Below are 18,492 nucleotides of genomic sequence, written 5' to 3'. Positions count from 1 at the left end.
AGATAGATAGATAGATAGATAGATAGATAGATAGATAGATAGATAGAAAGATAGACAGACAGACATAGATATGTATTGATACATGCATACATGTATACATAGACATAAATATATACTTTCCCTAAGAGATTCTACTCCTAATCTTGTTTTTATGTTTGTGATTATCCCTTTTTCCCTATATCTCCTAACTCCTCTACTTTACTTCTGCCTGCTACCTTACCCTCCTATTACTTAACCTACCTCCAACAATCCCTTCTTTACCATTCCATTCCTCTAAATCTAAACACTCTTCTATAATCCCCTTTTAACTTATTCCCTCACCCTCTCCTCTAAACATCCTTCTTTTATCTTCTCCCTCCCTATTCACTTAGAGTTTGAATTTTTTTTATTTAGAAGACATTTATACTCTTCTAGATAGATATACATGCATACACACACATATATCTTTTCTTCTTAAACCCATTCCCAATGAAAGTAGATTTCGATAACTAACAGCCCCCTTTTCATCTAATTCCTCTGTACTGGTTCTTCCTCTTGCACCTCATTTGTATGGGATAATTACTCTTTTAGCTGTTCTTAAACCATTCTACTTTTTAAAGTAATATCATACTCAGGTCTAGCCCAATCTTATTTATAAGCTAATTACTAGCAATATTAGACATAGGTTTTAAATTTTTCTTACATAAAAAGTAAACATTCTATCATTATTTAGTCCCTTGTAATTGGTCATTGGTATGTACCTTATTTTTCTCTTGGTTCTTATATGTCAAATCTTCTAGTGAGTTCAGTTTTTTTAACAGAGTTCTGAACATCTAACTTGATCAAAATGTCCATTTTTTTTTCTATTTAGAATTACACTTAACTTTGCTAGATGTATTTTCATCCAGAGACCTAGTTCTTTTGTTCATCAATATATAGTTTTCCAAGAGCTGCGATCATTTAATGTCACCAGCGCTATGTTTTGTGTGATTCTAATTGTGGTATCATATATAAATTGCTTTTATTCTCATTGCTCATAATATTTTGTCCTTGATTTGGGCAAATTCTGGTTTTAAGGTGTTATTTTCTTCGGTATTCTTGTGACTCTTTTACAAGGCCATTAATTATTCTTTCATAATTTTCTCATTACTTTTCCCAGTTTTTCCTCTACCATTCTTATCTCTTTCTTTTGAAAACCTCTTCCAGGAATTCTTGAATTTTTCTTTGAGGCTCTGCTTGTAGGTATTTTCATATTATTGCCTTCTGCGTTTATATCTTGGTCTTCTCTGCCACAATAGGAGCTTTTCACAGTCAAATTATTTTTGTTGTTGTTTACTCATTTTCCCAAACTTTAACCTTATATTAAAGTTAGACTCTGCTCAGCTAAGGGTGGGGAAGCACTATATCAAACTTTAGGTTTTTTAATGCTTCTGTTTTCAGAACTTGTTCTTGGATCTACAAGTTTTTGGTGCTTCCAAAGTAGCATTAAAATGGCAATGGTGTGGTCACTGCTGTCCTGGTTGGCTCTTGTTTTCACCCAGGAAGGGTCCCTGTTCCCTTACAGACACAATTCTAGTACTCTTACTGGTTGTGAAAATGTGAGCAGCATCCCTGCTCCTTTGTGACCAATCACAAGAGTTGCTCTCCACCCTGTAACTGTGATGCAGAACTGCTTATAGGCAATTAGGATCAGTTGCACCCAGGATCCCCTGTAATCTTTCTCTGACCAGTTGTCTGACCTGCTGATCCCCTTTGAGTAAAGAGTTCCCGTAACTCCTCCTCCTGCTGCTATAGTACCTGTCTACAAGCCCCACTGCTAGTGCCCCTGCCATATTCCAGGACTGCACCCTTCCCAGTGTTATAGTCTTTTCCTGTAGACCTACTTAGTTGACTTAGGCTGGAAAAAATGTTACTCTCTGACCTTTTGTTGTCTCTGCCACTACAAAATTTTATTTGAAGTGCTATTTTAAAGTTGTTTGGAAGGGAATTAAGGGAGAGTTCAGCTGCATCCCACCCTTACTTTGCCACCTTGGTCCCAGTAAATATACATTTTAGCATATACAAATTAATAACCATATGTGAAAACATGAAATGCTCATATTTACCTTTGTATTCTAGATGAAAGCCAGTGTAACTGACAGATCCATCACTTCGAAAAGCCAGATGCATAGTGTTAGAGCCACTTTCTATTCTTTCTGGTAATTTGCTGTCTTGAAAGCTTCCAATTAGTGGACTATTACTATCTGGTCCATCATATATGTATAAGAAGTCATAGTTTGGTTCAATGCTGAAACTTTAAAAATATACAAAAAAACCCACATTAGTGCTGGGATTTATGACACATCATTTTCTAAATAAGTTCTTAATGCTGTAATTGTAAAGGAACACAATCATACATTAATGCATAAAGCTGAGTATAGAGCTGGGCACAAATCATCACCTATAAATACTTTTTGTTTGTAGATACACCTGTTATGCTAAAATTTTTAGGGTGAACAGCTAATAAATAGTAACACAATAACAAAATAACTGCTAATGTGGATCATATAACCTGAATCAAAAAGAAAAGTTCAGGCATATTTTTAATGTTTTCAAATGTCAGGATGTCTGGCTGAGTTTTAAAGTTGTTTTTTTTTTAAGTTTTCCACTGGAATTATTTGAAATCATGAAAACATAGCCTATGCTATGGCTATTCATCAAGAGTAAAATTTACAAGGGAACTGTAGCAATTGAAAACATATCTCTATTCACTATAAGTTTAAAACAGACATAAAATTAGATCCAAAACAAAGGTTGACATGCAAAATTGGCATTTAAATAATTTAAAGAATTATGTACTATTAAATATTTTTTCTTTTCTTGAAAGAAAAAGGATTTATTCTTTTTTTAAGCTTAATGAAAAATTAAAATAAAATATTATTTTACATAGAATGCTTTGTAAAGTAAAAACATTTTAGCATTTCAAATTACTACAGTGAATGTATATACATAAACATATATATACACACATACATACATACATATTTCATATCACTCGATTTAGGTGAAGTATGTACTTTCTAATAAGTCTACTAATGAACTTTTTGATATATACCTTATTTTAACATTCTTAAAATCTAAGTTCCTAGGAGGCTGGTTGTGTATGATTACTTTCATAGTACCTACTACTATACATTATTTTGTAGATAAGATGAATAAAAGAGGAGGAAAGACATTATAGAATGGTTTATAGTTTCTTTAAAACTTGTTCTAAATATTATCTTAACATTTTCAGGAAAGTTATATCTCTAAATTTGACTTCTACTTCCTGTTACTATGTAACTTTTACCTGAGTTGACATTTATGGCATAAAGAAGAGTACAACTTTGCCTAGGTATCATTCTAGGAATACCACCAGGCTGGTGCTAATGAGGAAAATGTTCTGTTTTCGGTGATCTGAAACTTAGTACTCTTTCTATTTTTTTTTCCTAATCAACTAGCGTTGTATCTGTATAATACCAAATATCAATCCTCAGAATTTATATTCTATTAAAAACACAGTGTCTCCTTACTATTGATTGGGAAGGAAATACAAGCAGTGAGGCAAGTGTATTTTCAAACTATATGCATAACTAATTTCATAATCTAATTACTTATCAACAAAATTCAGTTGTGTCACATTTCTAAAGCTCTTTGGTACAGACATATAAAAGATATCTTATAAGGTTTGTGCTTATATGTATATCAGTGATCTGTAAAGCTATCATATGGCTCATAGTTTACTTTTCACAACTTGTGCAATATGACCATTTGAAATTGAAAAGATGATTCATATTTAGTAGCAAAAGTACTTTCAAGAATATATGTATGTATATATGCATACGTATACATAAATACATACAAATGAATATGTGCATATGTATACATATCCTGTAATGAGGACTATTCAATAAAGCATATTCAGAGTTGTTGTTACTACTTTCAGTTGACCACAATTAAGTTTCATATTATTGAGTTGTGATAAGAGTCCGTTTAGCAGAAATTAATTGTGGAAATAAACTTAAAACCTTAGAGTTTAGAAATTACTGAATTATGGAAGAGTGATGGAAGAAGAATACACTGATTAGAGAATCATAGCTTTACTAAATCATATAGAAACACTTTTAAAATTTTCAATTATAGACTGAAAATATTGTGTTATTTCTTATTCACCTCTTATATCAACCCTTCAGAAGACTTTTATTATTAATATTAGTCATACTAGAAATCTATGTATGGAAGAAAGCAGGACAAGATCAACAGATAAATTCACATCATACCAAAGGCTTTTTTCAAAATAAATATAAGCACGGAGTCCCTTACCTGATAAATGCTAAAGATATAACATAATCCGAATTGACTGTGATAGTCCAGTCACAGTCTCTACTATGAGGGTATGGATGAGGAAAGTTTGGTGAAAGAATAAAGCCTGAAGAACCTGTTAAGTTGCCTCCACAGGGTGCTTTAAGAAAGACAAAAATCACATGATTACTACCAGTTTTATTTATTAATAGGTATCCTTAAGACATTCTTAGAATTAGGCAATACATTTAGCAAAGAAGCAATTAGGATATTTCTGAATAATATTCTCTTAATACCACAACTACATGTCAAAGAATGTAACATTAGCGTGGGCAAACAATTTAACATTTCAGAAACCTCATTTGTAAAATAGGGAAAAAATACTTGAACTACCCACAGAGGCTTTGTATTTTAAGTGCTTTACAAAAATTATAAAAATACCATAAACATTTTTGGCCATTATTTTTGTTTTGTGCTGATATGAAACAGAAAATAGATATATGTATTACCATAAATCTGGATAATCCAAAATACTAAATTTTACCAAATGCATTTTACAACTTCTTTCCATAGCTTTTTTTGTTTCTTTTTCATGAGAAACTAAAATAGTTGTAGAAAGTAATAGGAGGGTGGTTTGTACTATGTTTCCTTTTGATTCTTAGATATTCCTGAAGGATTTACAATAATTCATACAATACAAACATATGATATGATATAATAAAATATATAAGTTTATATAGTATATAATAAAACACATAATACAACATAACAATACGAATAATATTATAAGCTCATGTTCAAGTCATGTATATGACATATATACATACACATGTGTATTATGTACACGTGCGCATATATCTATGCATATATTGAACAATACATTTATGCATGTGTGTATAAACTAGAGTATGGTGCTTTTGACCTAATACCTAATCCTTCCATTCTCCTTTAACATAATCATGAATTAAAAAGTATTTAACAGTAGAAAATTTAATGATGTTATACAATTAATCCTAGAGCATTCTGAAATTAAATGCTTTCTTAAACCAGGAAATGCAATATTTTCAAGTTATATATCTTTGCCTCCATGGTAAAACAAGTTGTTTCTGTAGTTAACTATTATTGTGAGGAGGTTTCTATTATTATATGACCTAATGGAGAAAATGAGACAGAATTATAACCTAATTTTTAGTGTAGGATTTTATTAAAGATGATGATTGTCAAAGTCACTTGGATGAAGTTTGATTTCCAGAAAATGTGTTAGGAGCTAGCAGAATTAAGAAAAAAAAATCTTAGTGAGGAAATGATGGTATAGAAGCTTCTAAAAGAAAATAAAGGTGAACAGATAGCCACGAAATCTTTGAGACATAATCAGGTTAGTGTCCATAATACACTTTATATTTCTAACCCTTATGAAATAAAGAATTTTCAGATAAGTTTCATCACTTTGTTACAGCTGTAATTAGTCACGATACTCACTGGAAATTACAGGGACTGTATTTCTCTTTTCATTGCTGTAGGGAAATACTAGAAGAGGAAATCCCCACTAGCAATGCAGATCTGTCAATAGTTTTTTCCATAATTTGGTGTCTTAGAAAGTTGTCTTGAGCACTCAGAGATTAAAGACATGTTTTGGGTAAAATCGCCAATATTGTGACAGAAGCGGAACTTGAACCCAGCCAGGTCTTCATACTACTAAGGCTAGCTCTCCATACACTAAGTTACATTGTCTCTTATTGGAGAAGACAATGCTAGGTAATGACCTACATTTTGTTCTCCCTATGTTCCAATAGTAATGTCTTGATCAGGACTATAATTGCAAAATCATCAATGCAATTTAGTTATTTCAGCCATATAAGGAGAGATTCAGATTGCTCAAACATCTATATGAAAGTACAGCAGTATTTGTTGTCTTCTTGATTAGCCCCTGAGGTCCCTTATAAATCAAAGATTATATGGATATAACTGGTAAGGTAGTTCTAAGGCCCTTACTTTGTGCTATGGACTTTTATGATATGCAATAGAATTTTTCATTTATATCTCAGGTAAAAAGGAAAACAATTACAGTTATCCCTTCTACATCATGATTTTCCCTGCTGTATCTTCTGTATGTAGAGGGTTAGCATTAGAAATTAAAGAGAAAATTTGGGGGAATTTTGCAGAAGCCACAGATTACACACAAAGGCCAGCAGATCACATAGAACATACGATCAACTCCTCAACCCAAATTTAACAATAAGGCACTATAAACACCCCATTAAAGAAAAATTTAAAAATTCAGACTTTGTCTCTGGTATGAAGGGAGGGCCAAAAAATTTTACATGGATTTTCCATATCATGGGGGTGCCACACCCCTAACCCCTGTGATATGCAAGAGATAACTATATATGTAATTGAAATATTCCCAAAAAATTTATTAGAATTTCCATCAGGATGGAATGAATTGGTTAGGACTCTTTGTTTATCATGATTCACCCCTTCATACAATTCAACAAAAATTTATTTAGTATCAATTGTGTGCAAAGAATTATATTCAAATTTTGCCATTACTTTATTGAAAAACATCAGAGAAAAGAAAGGAGAAAAACCTTATAGATAAAAATACAATTCTAACTATGCAAGGAATTTTATCTTTATTCTGAATGTCTTAAATAATCGTTAGCAATTCATTAACAAATAAAAGAGGTTCCTTTTGTAAAACCCTAGCAATACCATGAATATGTGTTACACAATAAACCTTTTTTTATTTAACTATGAATTTTCCAAATTAGAATTTTCTTTAAACCCTTTAGATACATAAATTAATTTTAAGTTAAGAGTTTATGAAATTCTGACACATTGTTCTGTTTGTGATTTCCTGGCAGACAACTAGGTGTCAACTATTAACAATTACTTCATCTTTTTTTTTTTTTTGGCCAAATCAAATCTATTTGCTTGTACCATCTTTGCCAGAAAGCCACCCACACAACTGTCTAAGTTCCCTACCTTCACACTGAATATTTCTACATTACCCTCTGGCAATGTCAAAGTCATCTTCATACTGTCAATTTAGGTGGGATGAATTCTATTGACACTCTAAAAGATGATCCCCTTCTGTTTAGTACTTGCTGTAAGGATGAGTAGTTCTACATGCTAGCAAAGTGCCTTATGCTCCGGGGTCTAAGAAAGACTTACACTGTTCCTAAAACGTTCAAGATTTAATATTGTTATTTCCAATCATGGCATTCTTTCTTATCAGTTTCAGAGGTCAAGTTTTCTGCAGCTTTAGCAGTTTTCAGCTTAAAAAAAGTTATTTCCTATCACAGAAGAGTTCTAATACACAACCTCTCTAAGTTTTCTTCTGTGCAGCTTCCATCCCTCAACTCTCCAGGGCTTGGGGGAGGTGGGGAAGCATGATTCATATAAAGGCTTGCTTTCCATAAGCTCCTTAGTTTAAGTAGGATTTTGGTCTCAGTTTTTTCTGAATTAAGAATTGTGGACAAAATTATCTACTTATTAATTAGTGTATGTTTCAAACATTATTCTATCTCCCACAGAAGAATTTATTCTTTTTTTTAAACTTCATTTCATAAGTTAAAAAAGCCCCACTCTGAGGCTGTCCTTGGGAGTACATGTTGTGTCATTCTATAAGAGATAAAGGAATTATAACAAAGTGACAGAATCATAGAGCATTATGGTTAGAATTTACCATAGAGACTACCTAATCCATCTCTGAATCATAAATACTCTCTAAAATGTCCTTTACAGGTAGTCACCTTGCCTTTGCCTAAAGATTTCCAGTGACTGAGAACTCACTGCTTGAGGCAGGATATCCTGTTTTCCCCAGGTTTAATTGGTAGGAAGCTTTTCTTAACTTAGAGTTATTATCACCCCAATCTATAAGGTCCATCCATCAGTCCTTACTTTGCCTTCTGAGGGCAAGCAGAAAACTTTCTGCTTTTTTTTCTATGGAGAATCACTATTAAGGTCATCAACCATGTCCACTCAGCTGTTGTCTTCTATACCATAAACAGTCCTAGTATTTCAAATAGAGTCTCACAAAATGTAGTTCCAAGTCCCTTATCATCCTCCTCCCTTTCTTCTGAGTAGGTTCTATATTGTCAATATCATTTCTTAAACATGACACCAATAATCAGAAAGAAAAAACATTCTACATCTATTATGAGCACAACAGCAAGACAAACTATATTTTTTGTTCTAAATAAATTGCTTCCCTTAATTTGGTCAAAGATTTTGGTTTTCATGTCATTTTGTTGATTAATATTTAGTTTGCTACAAGTTTAATACTCTACAATCCCAATTAGTGGTTTATCAAGTGATTCCAGTCTTTGCAAGTATTTCACAGTAACAATAGAATGTGCAATACAATTTCCACTCAAAACAGAGATACCTTAGATGTCCCTCTACCTTAAATACTGAAAATAGAGGTATAGCTTGCTAGAATAGAAGTAATCTTAGAGATAATCTTATCTAGTGGCCTCATGTTACAAATGAGAAATTTATGCTCCAAAAGGCTAAGTGACTTGCCTCACAATATAATGTCATTTGATGGCAGAGCTGGGACTTAAATCCTTATGTACTGATTCCTATTTTAGTGTCCTTTGTACTATACCATACTTCATCTTCTATATGTATCATAGGACATTACTGAGGAAAATATCTCAATGTTTTCTTTTCATGCCCAGGATTTTCAAAGTACTCACCACAAAGTATGGTTTTTTCACATTTTCACAATCTAGCTTTCCTGCTCAACACCTGGGTTCTGACCATGATTGAGAAGCTATGGAGGCAGAAATTCCAGGAAAAGACAAGGGCTCTAGGTAGTAGAAGCTAAGGCATTCCCAGGAAGACAAAGCCTACCAGAAGGCACAGAGGCACTGCTTCCCTTCCCTCATTCTGGACAAAGATCACTTTCTCTTTTCCCAAATCATTGCATGTGTATGTTAGGGCAGGGGTTTTCCTTTGGTCCTCAGGCTCACCCTTATACCTTAGCAGCAAGCCATTCTTCAAAGTGACCCTTGGACTTCTGGGATAAGCACTATGGGAACAGTTCTCTAGATATAGGCACAGGCTTGGTGAACCAAAGCCAGGCTTCTCTCATCACCCAGAGGAAGGAAAAAGTTAAGTTCTGCCAGCCTTATATTCTGCCTGAAGAATTTTTGCAGAGGATAATCAAACTGAGATAACCATGGTTCACCTTTTCCCCCCTCCTCCCCAGTCTACTCTGCCTTTACTATTTTCATTCTGTCATCAGCTCCACTCAAAGATCCAGGTCTGTTCCACATTTGGGTTCAGATCCCACCTATTTCCTTAGAGAAAACAATTGCTTTCAGACAACTCTTTAATTTTCCCCATACTGGAACAAAAAGTTTCCTAGGCTAGCTGATGCTCTACTCCTAGCACTGGTACTATGTTAGGCATACATTCTGTTCTTGCTTCCATTTCCAATAATACCTACAAACACACACATGGACATGAACACACACATGTGGGTGTGTTTATGTGTAGCTAACACATACATAAGCATATAACATAAACATCCATACATATGTGCATATCATATAAATATATGTGTTATCAACATGTAGGTATACATATTTGTATGTGTGTGTATAATTTAACGGGGTCTAGAACCCAGATTTTCTGACTCCAAGTCTAGTTATCTTCCCACTACATACCATTTCAATAAAGAGGGTAGCCTATTTTCAATAAATATAGGCTGAAATCACTCTTAAAACAATACATGATATCTGTGATGCTGTCAATCTACCTCACTAGAGTTAAAAGAAACAAACATAAATATGTGTTGAATCCATACCTATACAGACTGGTGGGCTGGGCTGCCAGAAATAACGGTTTTCCACCTGAATGCATGTTATTCTTTCCTCTCCTTGTAGCTCATAACCTGGGTCACACTGAAAAACAACTGTGTCCCCAGGTTCTCTCCCATCCCCATTTCGAGTTCCATTCATGGGAACACCTGGATCACGACAAGCAGTGGCTACAGAACCTACCAAGAGAAAAATAGAGAAATTTGTATTTTGATTCCCCCATAAACATTCTGAAGAAAAATGCCTAATGCAAGTCCAGAACCCTCTACACCTCTCTGCTCTTCTGGGAAATTAAGTAAAAAAATCTGTGGGTCCATTAAGATGCTTTTTTGATACCGTCATTATTTTTATTTGCTATCTGCTTTAATTACTCACTTTGTAGCATAGCTATAGCACATGCATAATACTTCATTAGCTAGAGTAATAGGCAAATTCAAGATAATTATGGAAGAAGAAAGTAATATGAAAAAACAGGAGGTATTTTTAATTTTCCATAAAAATCATATGTTATATTCCTAAGTACAGTCAATTCTCAAGTATTCAGGTTAATGGTAGAAAGTATTTATTTGAGTTACCAGAATAGATCGACATTACATGTTCCAATTAGATGTCAAACTGTTATTAAATTAGGGCAAGATTTTAAGGCCCAGTGAGCAAATTCAGAAATAGCAGGTAGAGATCTGAATTGACATTCACAATTTATGAGGTTTAATCTCTTTTCCTTTCAGCTAAATTTCAATTAAATAATTTTTAATTATTTATTTTTGACAGAAAACAACCCGTTTGAAGGAAACATAGACAGGCAGTAAAGAACACAGAAGAAAAAAAACTCAGGTTCCTGTTTTAAAGAAAGTTATTTAGAAAGCATTATCAATATCTTTGAGAATATAAGAGGATAATGTTATATTTGAACATGGTGAAGATATTGCTTAATTAGTCTCTTATGATGGACACTTTCTCTTGGGTCTATCTTTTATTTTCTGAAATAAGAGGATAGCTGGAAAACAGAAAGTGGACTGTACTATTCTGTTATATACAAGTTTAGTCATTAAGATCTCATTGATGAATACCATTTCCCAAACATGAAGCATACTTACTAGACCTCATAAGTAAGCAATTAAGTATGAGATAAAAGTCTAGAAGAAAAATTTTCCTTAAGCTTATGATAGATGTTTTTTCAAATGTGTGTGACTCAACATCAAATATCCATAATAAATATTATAAATTATATTTATTATTTACTATATTATATATTATAAATATTACAAAAACTATTACTTAGAATAACTTTAAACTAAAACAGATGACAGTTGTGGCTCTGCTGAATAGGATGAAGAAAGTGGACTTGTTCTAATCTATCTCCTTGATTTGTTACCTACAAAAGGTAATAGAAGTTCAATGTCCACCCACCACCCTCTCCAAGGTGGGGAGGGAAGATGTAAGTTTCAGAGATGATGAAGATAGAAGCAGATGAAGAGGAAGATGAATTTCTGGAGACAATGTACATTTGACAACAGAAATTCAAGAGCAGAAATGAACAATCTCTCCAAATAATTAGTCAACCCAGAGTTTAGAAGTACAATAACAGGGGCAGCTAGGTGGCGCAGTGAACAGAGCACCAGCCCTGAAGTCAGGATGACCTGAGTACAAATTGGGCCTCAGACAGTTAACACAAAAACTAGCGGTATGACCTTGGCAAGTCACTTAACCGCAGTTGCCCTCCAAAAAGCAAAAAAAAAAAAAAAGTACAATAATAAAGAGTGGCAGAATCTACTAAAATTAAAGCTTTTGGTTTGGGGTTTGGTTTTTTTTTTGCCTCTTAGAGTTGATAAAGTTAAAAACACAGTCAATAAATAAAAGTGTCAAATGAGCATTGGAGACATAAAGAAAGGCAAAACAAAACAAAGTCAAAAACATGATCCCCATCTTCAAAGGGTTAACATTGTAATGGAAAAGTCAACATGGATACAATTATGCACATATAAAATATATTCAGACTACATGAAAATTAATATTGGCAGGAAGACACCATGGTGGGTGAGAGGGATGGGAAGGGGAACTAGGAAATAACTCTGTAGAAGACAGGATTTTAGCTGAGTCTTGAAGAAAGCCAGGGAAGACAGCAGACATAAGTAAATTGGGAGAATAATCCAGGCATTTTCAATAGCCAGTGAAAAAGCATCAACTGGGGATAGAGGGAAATAAGGAAAAGCAAGAAGGCTGGTGTCACTGAATGATAGAGTCCATGTGGGGAAAAGAAAAGTAAAAGACTGGAAAGATAGGAAGACGCAAGATTGTATTTTTGTGGAATTGGTAGTGAGGAGAGGTGACCTGATCAAAAGGTGGCTGTACTTAATAAAAATGATGTTGGCAGCTGAATGGATTGAAGTACAGAGAGACTTGAAGCAGAGAGATCAACTAACTAAAAGGTCACTTTAACAGTCCAGGAATAGGGTGATAAGAGTCTGCACCAAGATGGTAGCTATGGGCCTGGAGAGAAGATTAATAGAGATTAGATAGAGATACATAGATATACATATAAAGCATATATACATGTCTATGCATATGTGTACAAATCTGCATTTATATACATACTACATATGAATATATAGGTTTGCTCTGTGTGTGTGTGTGTGTGAATCTGTATGCTGTGAAGACAGAAACAAGATTTGGCAATAAATATGTGTAGAGTCAGTAGATATGATTTAGGGAGGGTTTTTTTTTATTAAAGGGAAGAGTTCAAAACATGTGCAAAGGAAGGGGAAAAGCATTTATTAAAGACTTTGCCAGGTAATTTATAAAAATTATCTAAATTTATCTTCACAGTAAACCTAGAAGGTGATCTTATTATTATTCTCCTTTTATAGGTGAAGAAACTGAGACAGACAGAGATTAAGTTCCTTGCCCCAAGTCACCCAGATACAGCCTGAGACAGGATTTGAACTTATCTTCCTGAATCCAGGTCTAAGTCTCTAACCACTGTACCCCCAATTGCCTTTTTTGTTTTTTTCACAAGCAATAAATAAAAATTTACTTAAATAAATATTTGGGTTCTGTACATACATCCAGGAAAGGAAAACAGAGTTCATTTATTTGTGGTTGTACGAAGAAGGTACTGCAAGGACCATGCAGCAGTTCCTCAAGGCAGGCCAGTGGTTGGTTGTACTCCTGCTGAACATCTGGCCGCAGGGTGGGCACCTCACAGTTTGCCTCTAAAATTGGCCTAGAGCTCTCTCAGCAGTTGAAGTGTGTGAGTCACTGTTGAATAGTAAGACATTGCTGTCACTCAGGGAGATGGTGGCATAGTGTCCATTTACTCTGGCATGGACCTCTCAATCAAATAGCAGCAGCACAGTCAGTAGGTGGACCCGGGAGGAGTCCTACACAAAGACACTGCCAATGGAAGCTACAAAGCTGAGTGTCCTCCTTGTTAATGACTGACTTTTATAGAAAGATATTGCTAGATATGGACTGGTTGATAACACCACTGGACTTGAATTTCCTCTATCCTGGTTAGGGTTAGCATGACACTGAGGTTGCAAGCCTGGGTGACTGGGATGATGGTTGTGTCCTCAACAATAATAAGAAAGTTTAGAAGAAGGGGACATTTTTTTGAGAGGGAGTTAGGGGTGGGGAATAAGTTTTGGGTAGGTTGAGTTAGAGATGCCTTTGAGACATATATGGTTTGAGATGCCTAAAAGGCAATTGGTGATGTGAGAGAGTACTGTGGGAGGTTTGAAGAAAGAAAAAGTATGATAAATGAGACAATGAAACAATTATGGAGGTTTATATAACTTCTCTGGCTGCACTGAGGGCCTGAGTGTTACTATGTAATGCAAAAATATAGTGGACCCAATCAGTAGTTTTATTGTAATAGCTAACGTCCATTTATCACATCAAATTCTCAAAACACCTTACATGAGGTATTTCATCTGATTCTTCCAACAACTTGGTGAAGTAGATGCTGTTGCCATACCCATCTTAGGGATGAGGAAACTAAGGCTAAGAGGAGTTAAGTAAGATCATGGAGTTAGAATTGGAAGGTACTTCAGAGGCCATCACATTCAACCCACATTCAACATGATGAAGGAACTAGGGTTCAGTTATGTGATTTGTCCAAAGTAACATATGTAGTCAGTATCAATGCTGGGATTTGAAAACAGGTATTTTGACTCCAGAGTCAATGTTTTTTTCCAGGTACCACTTATCCAAAATGATACAAGTAGTTCAGTTTTTTCGGAAGAATTCAGACTCAGATCATTCTAACATCAAGCCCAGAACTCAATCTGCTATAACAAACTGAGTTCACTAAGGGTTGCTGGGAAAAACAAAAAAGGAAAGTCAACTAATCAAGTCCACTATAAATTTATTTTCTAAGTTTAGGATATCACCTAAACACAACCAATCAAGTCCACTATAAATTTATTTTCTAAGTTTAGGACATCACCTAAGCACAACTCTGTTGTTTTCATTTCTAACAGATTTCCTATCACACTCCTCACAGCAACTCTTTCAAAACTTCTCTTTTTTTAAGCCCCAATCTCCATACTCTTCTTTATCAACTTGATAAAGAATAAAGCATGCTAGCTTTATTGAGAACATTGCTACCATTCATTAAAAATGATTACCCACATTTGTAAAACACTTTTAAGGTTCAAAAAATGCTCTCCTTACAAGAACTTTTTGGGAAAAATAATTTAAGTGCTATCATTCCCATTTTGTATACAAGTCCGAAGCTAATAAGTTAAGTGACTTGTACAATTTCCCAGAGCTATTAGGAGTCAGAAGTAGTATTCAAAATGAAGTTTTCTGACTCTTAAGTATAGAGTTCTTTTCACTGTGTCCATGGAGAGCTCCTTAACCTTTACTCTTCTGCTCCCCAAAGCCTGTCTATGTCACAAGACATTTTCCGGCTTGGTGCTCCAATCTCACATTAATGAAGTATACTAGCCTTCTATGTACCAACATTAACACTTCTATCTATACTCTTGATCCCATCCCAGGCTGTCTTTTAGAAACCCTTTATTATACTTTAATCTTCTCACATTCTTGTACTGAATCCTTTTACTCATCCTAAAAACATACTCAGTTCCCCCTCCCCATTCAAAAAACACAGCTAGCACAGGGGGAAAAAAACCACCTTTCTTTGCTGCCTTCTCAAGTTATCATTCCATGTTTTAACTCCTCTTCATTGCTAAGCTTCTAAAAATATTTCTTTCTTTCCTGTATTACCTCCATTTCCCTCTCCACCCATTTATGGTTTATCTCCTTGCAACACAGATTTCCTTAGCACCACTTTACTGAAGATATTTTTTCCCATGCCAGTAATGACCTTTGAAAGAGCCACAGATCATTCCTCAGAACTCCTCTTCTTTGACCTTCTTGCAGTATTTGATCACAGAGGCAATTCTATATGAGCTGGGAATGATAACTTCATGGAATTAATTACACTATTTTGGATGGTAGGTAAGTAATTCTTATTCTAGTGGAGATTATATGAACTAACACCCTTTCTACTTTTTATTTTCTAATTCTTCAACATGTGTGTATCATGATTTGTTACTCATTTTTCTACTTGTCTAAATCAAAGCTGAAGTTTGAACATACTACATTGCCCAAATGTAGTCTTTGTGTACTCTTGCACATTCATACTATTTCTCCATTTTCCTATGTATTTTCTTCATCTCTTTTGTTCAAAGAATCTTAAGGCTGCTGTAATGGGAATGTAAATTTTAAAGATCTTCCCTGCCCCTAGGCTAAAGTGCACCTGGAGCCTGGGGTGGGAGGCTTGTTTTTCAGTAGATACTTTTTGATTGGCCAGTGGGTCAATAAGGTTGTTACATTCTCTGAGCCAGGAGAAGGCTATATAAGCCCTGATGTGTAGCTTTGTTTTGGGGCTCACTTTGAGAAGTGTTCTGTGATTTGATATGGATTCTTGGAAGCCGTTGTCCAGAGCCCCCTGGCTTTGAAAAACCCAGATGTTGATTGGGTATGGATGTAATGGTTGGGCAATTTGGAAATCTGTCTACTTGATATGTTTCTCTGACTTGATAATTCTGTGTATTCTGAATTTCAGAGTGCTGACCTTTTTCCCCTGAACTAGGTAAACGATACATGTTTGACTGATCAAAGTAAGCTTGTTAACCCATTTTGAGTTGCTTTCCTTTATCAAAGCAGATCCAAGAACCTGTGTGAGCAGCGACCCTAGGGACGCTGAGGTGCTTGCTGCTACAGCTGCCTATATATGACACTGAACAAGATAGATTCCTTTTTTATTGGTTGTTTCATTCACTCACTCATCTTCTCATCATTCTATATAAAAATTTGTAGCATAAGTACAAATTCCTACAAAGACAAAATCCCTAGTAACCTTGCTATCACACCTTTAATGCAGTCATAGAAAGCGAAATTCCACAATGCATCAGGAACTTGTACCACACTCGTGCATATATTGCCATTAAATTGTAAATTCATTATTATGAGACTGTGGAAAAGACATTTCAATGTAGTTTTCATTATGTAATTGGGTGGTAAAAATTAACATTTAATTTGTCAAGAGAACTGTTACTTGTCTCAGTTACAAAATGAGGAATTTTTTGATATCTCAAGATCCTTCATTCATAAACATTTTTATTGGCCTCTTCATAGTGCCATTATTTAATACAAAAAGATAGCACATAATTTTGATGGTGATGAAATAAATTTCCCAAACACAAGGCTTCAAATTCTTTCATAGATTTAAATGTGTGCTATGTGGAAAATGAAGTGTCAACAAAATCTATGTCTTAAATTAGACTATTCATGCAGAGTACTCCCATCAATTTCTTCTTCTACTAGTTCTACCACTTATATTGACCCTTTGAAATTCCAGAGTCTAAAGGAAATTGTAAATAAATTTCTCACAATATTTAAGCAACCATGAAATTTTTCATGAAGGAGGTAGAATCTGAGCTGAGCCTTTAAGGAAGAAAAAGATTTTGATAGGCAGTGATATAAAAGTTGTGTGTGTATTTTATATGTGAGAGATGAATGACTTGAGGCAATACACAACCACAGGATAGTGTAGGACCAGAAGGGCAAAGAGGCAGTAAATAATCTAGATTGGCTGAAATGGAAAAAGAATGAAAGGGAATAGGATAAAATAGGTCAAAGAGATGAAAACAGAGAGATCTTTTCATTCACTAACCATCTGTTTATAAATAGCAAGAAAGAAATCAAGTAGGATAAAGAGAATATGGCATTGGAGTCAGGATTATCCTGTGTAATGACCAAGTAGAATAGTGATTCCCTATAGGAGGGGAGAATCTCTTTGGTCAAGATGATATTGTTTATAGAACATTATTTTGCTGATTTCACAGGAAATCTTGGGTGCTCCAGGAACCACACAATGATATCCCTGACTACTCAAAGGCTACTCATTTGGTACTTGAGTTTCTATAAAGCACAGATTATTTCCCTTTAGTCTTTGTATCCCCCAAATCCAGAATACAAGAGCAGATAAAGGTAGTTAATTACGCATATGTACATTTTAAAAATTGGATATAATAAAAAGAAATTAACAATGTCAATAGATTCAGAGTACTTTCAGCAAGAAAGGAGTAAGAATGTCATTGACCTAAGGCATCTTAGATGTCCCTAGTGTGTATTTGTGTTTTCATGTAGAAGGTGCCTTTTGAGTTCTAGTAGACAGACATAAGAATTCTAGTAGGATTTTATTAGAGAGACATGAGGAGAACGTCCATTTCAAGTGTGGTGGATTACCAGTGCAAAGATAGAGAGATAGGAGATGTACACATGTAATAACAAGTAATAACACAAGAGTTGTAGTTTATTGAGTAACATGGGGTAATATGGTCAGACCTGTATTTTAAGAGTATCAGCCTGGAAGTTTTGTGGAGAATTAGTTTGGGAGAAACCTAAAAGAACTGCAGAGGTTCAAATAAGGCATTTGAGAAAGGAAAGACTTGAATTAGGGAGACCAATAAGTAGGCTTTTGCTACAGTCCAGAAACTTAATGTCAAATAAATGGAAACAGAGACCACAAAACCTAAAACAAAAATCCCTGAAAACATTGACTTAGTTTATGTAATATCTTCTATATGTTATTTTATTTTTAAATTTTGTTAAATATTCTCCAAATTCATTTTAATCTCTCTTGGGCAGCATTTGTCAATGAGCCTGAGCCCCATTTATCTGACTCCTCTACTCCAGGCAATAGGTGATGAGACCTAGAATGTGGAAGATCATTCAGCAAAACAGATTAAGAAATGGTTGCAGAGGAGAGATAAAACAGGGAAGTTGTGGAATGGATAGACAGACAGACAGACAGACAGACAGACAGACAGACAGACAGACAGACAGA

The 18,492-nt window shown here is 34.6% G+C and overlaps 1 protein-coding gene across 1 annotated transcript in view; it reads right to left on the bottom strand.

The window, feature by feature from the left end:
* CSMD3 (CUB and Sushi multiple domains 3) overlaps positions 1-18,492 on the bottom strand; it is a 795,885-nt gene that overhangs the window by 338,508 nt on the left and 438,885 nt on the right. Inside the window, exons 20-22 of the mRNA XM_069081309.1 lie at positions 10,118-10,309; positions 4,321-4,459; positions 2,085-2,272 (exon numbers count right to left, since the gene is read on the bottom strand). Of these exons, the coding sequence (XP_068937410.1) occupies positions 2,085-2,272; positions 4,321-4,459; positions 10,118-10,309 (519 nt within the window). The remainder of the gene's footprint in view (positions 1-2,084; positions 2,273-4,320; positions 4,460-10,117; positions 10,310-18,492) is intronic.

The sequence above is a fragment of the Petaurus breviceps genome, unplaced genomic scaffold, assembly GCF_028583685.1.
Source record: "Petaurus breviceps papuanus isolate PSGF00001 unplaced genomic scaffold, PetGlider_PUasm1.0 98, whole genome shotgun sequence".
NCBI lineage: Eukaryota > Metazoa > Chordata > Mammalia > Diprotodontia > Petauridae > Petaurus > Petaurus breviceps.
Note: the sequence above shows the minus strand (reverse complement) of the source record. Positions and strands in the feature narration are given on the sequence as shown.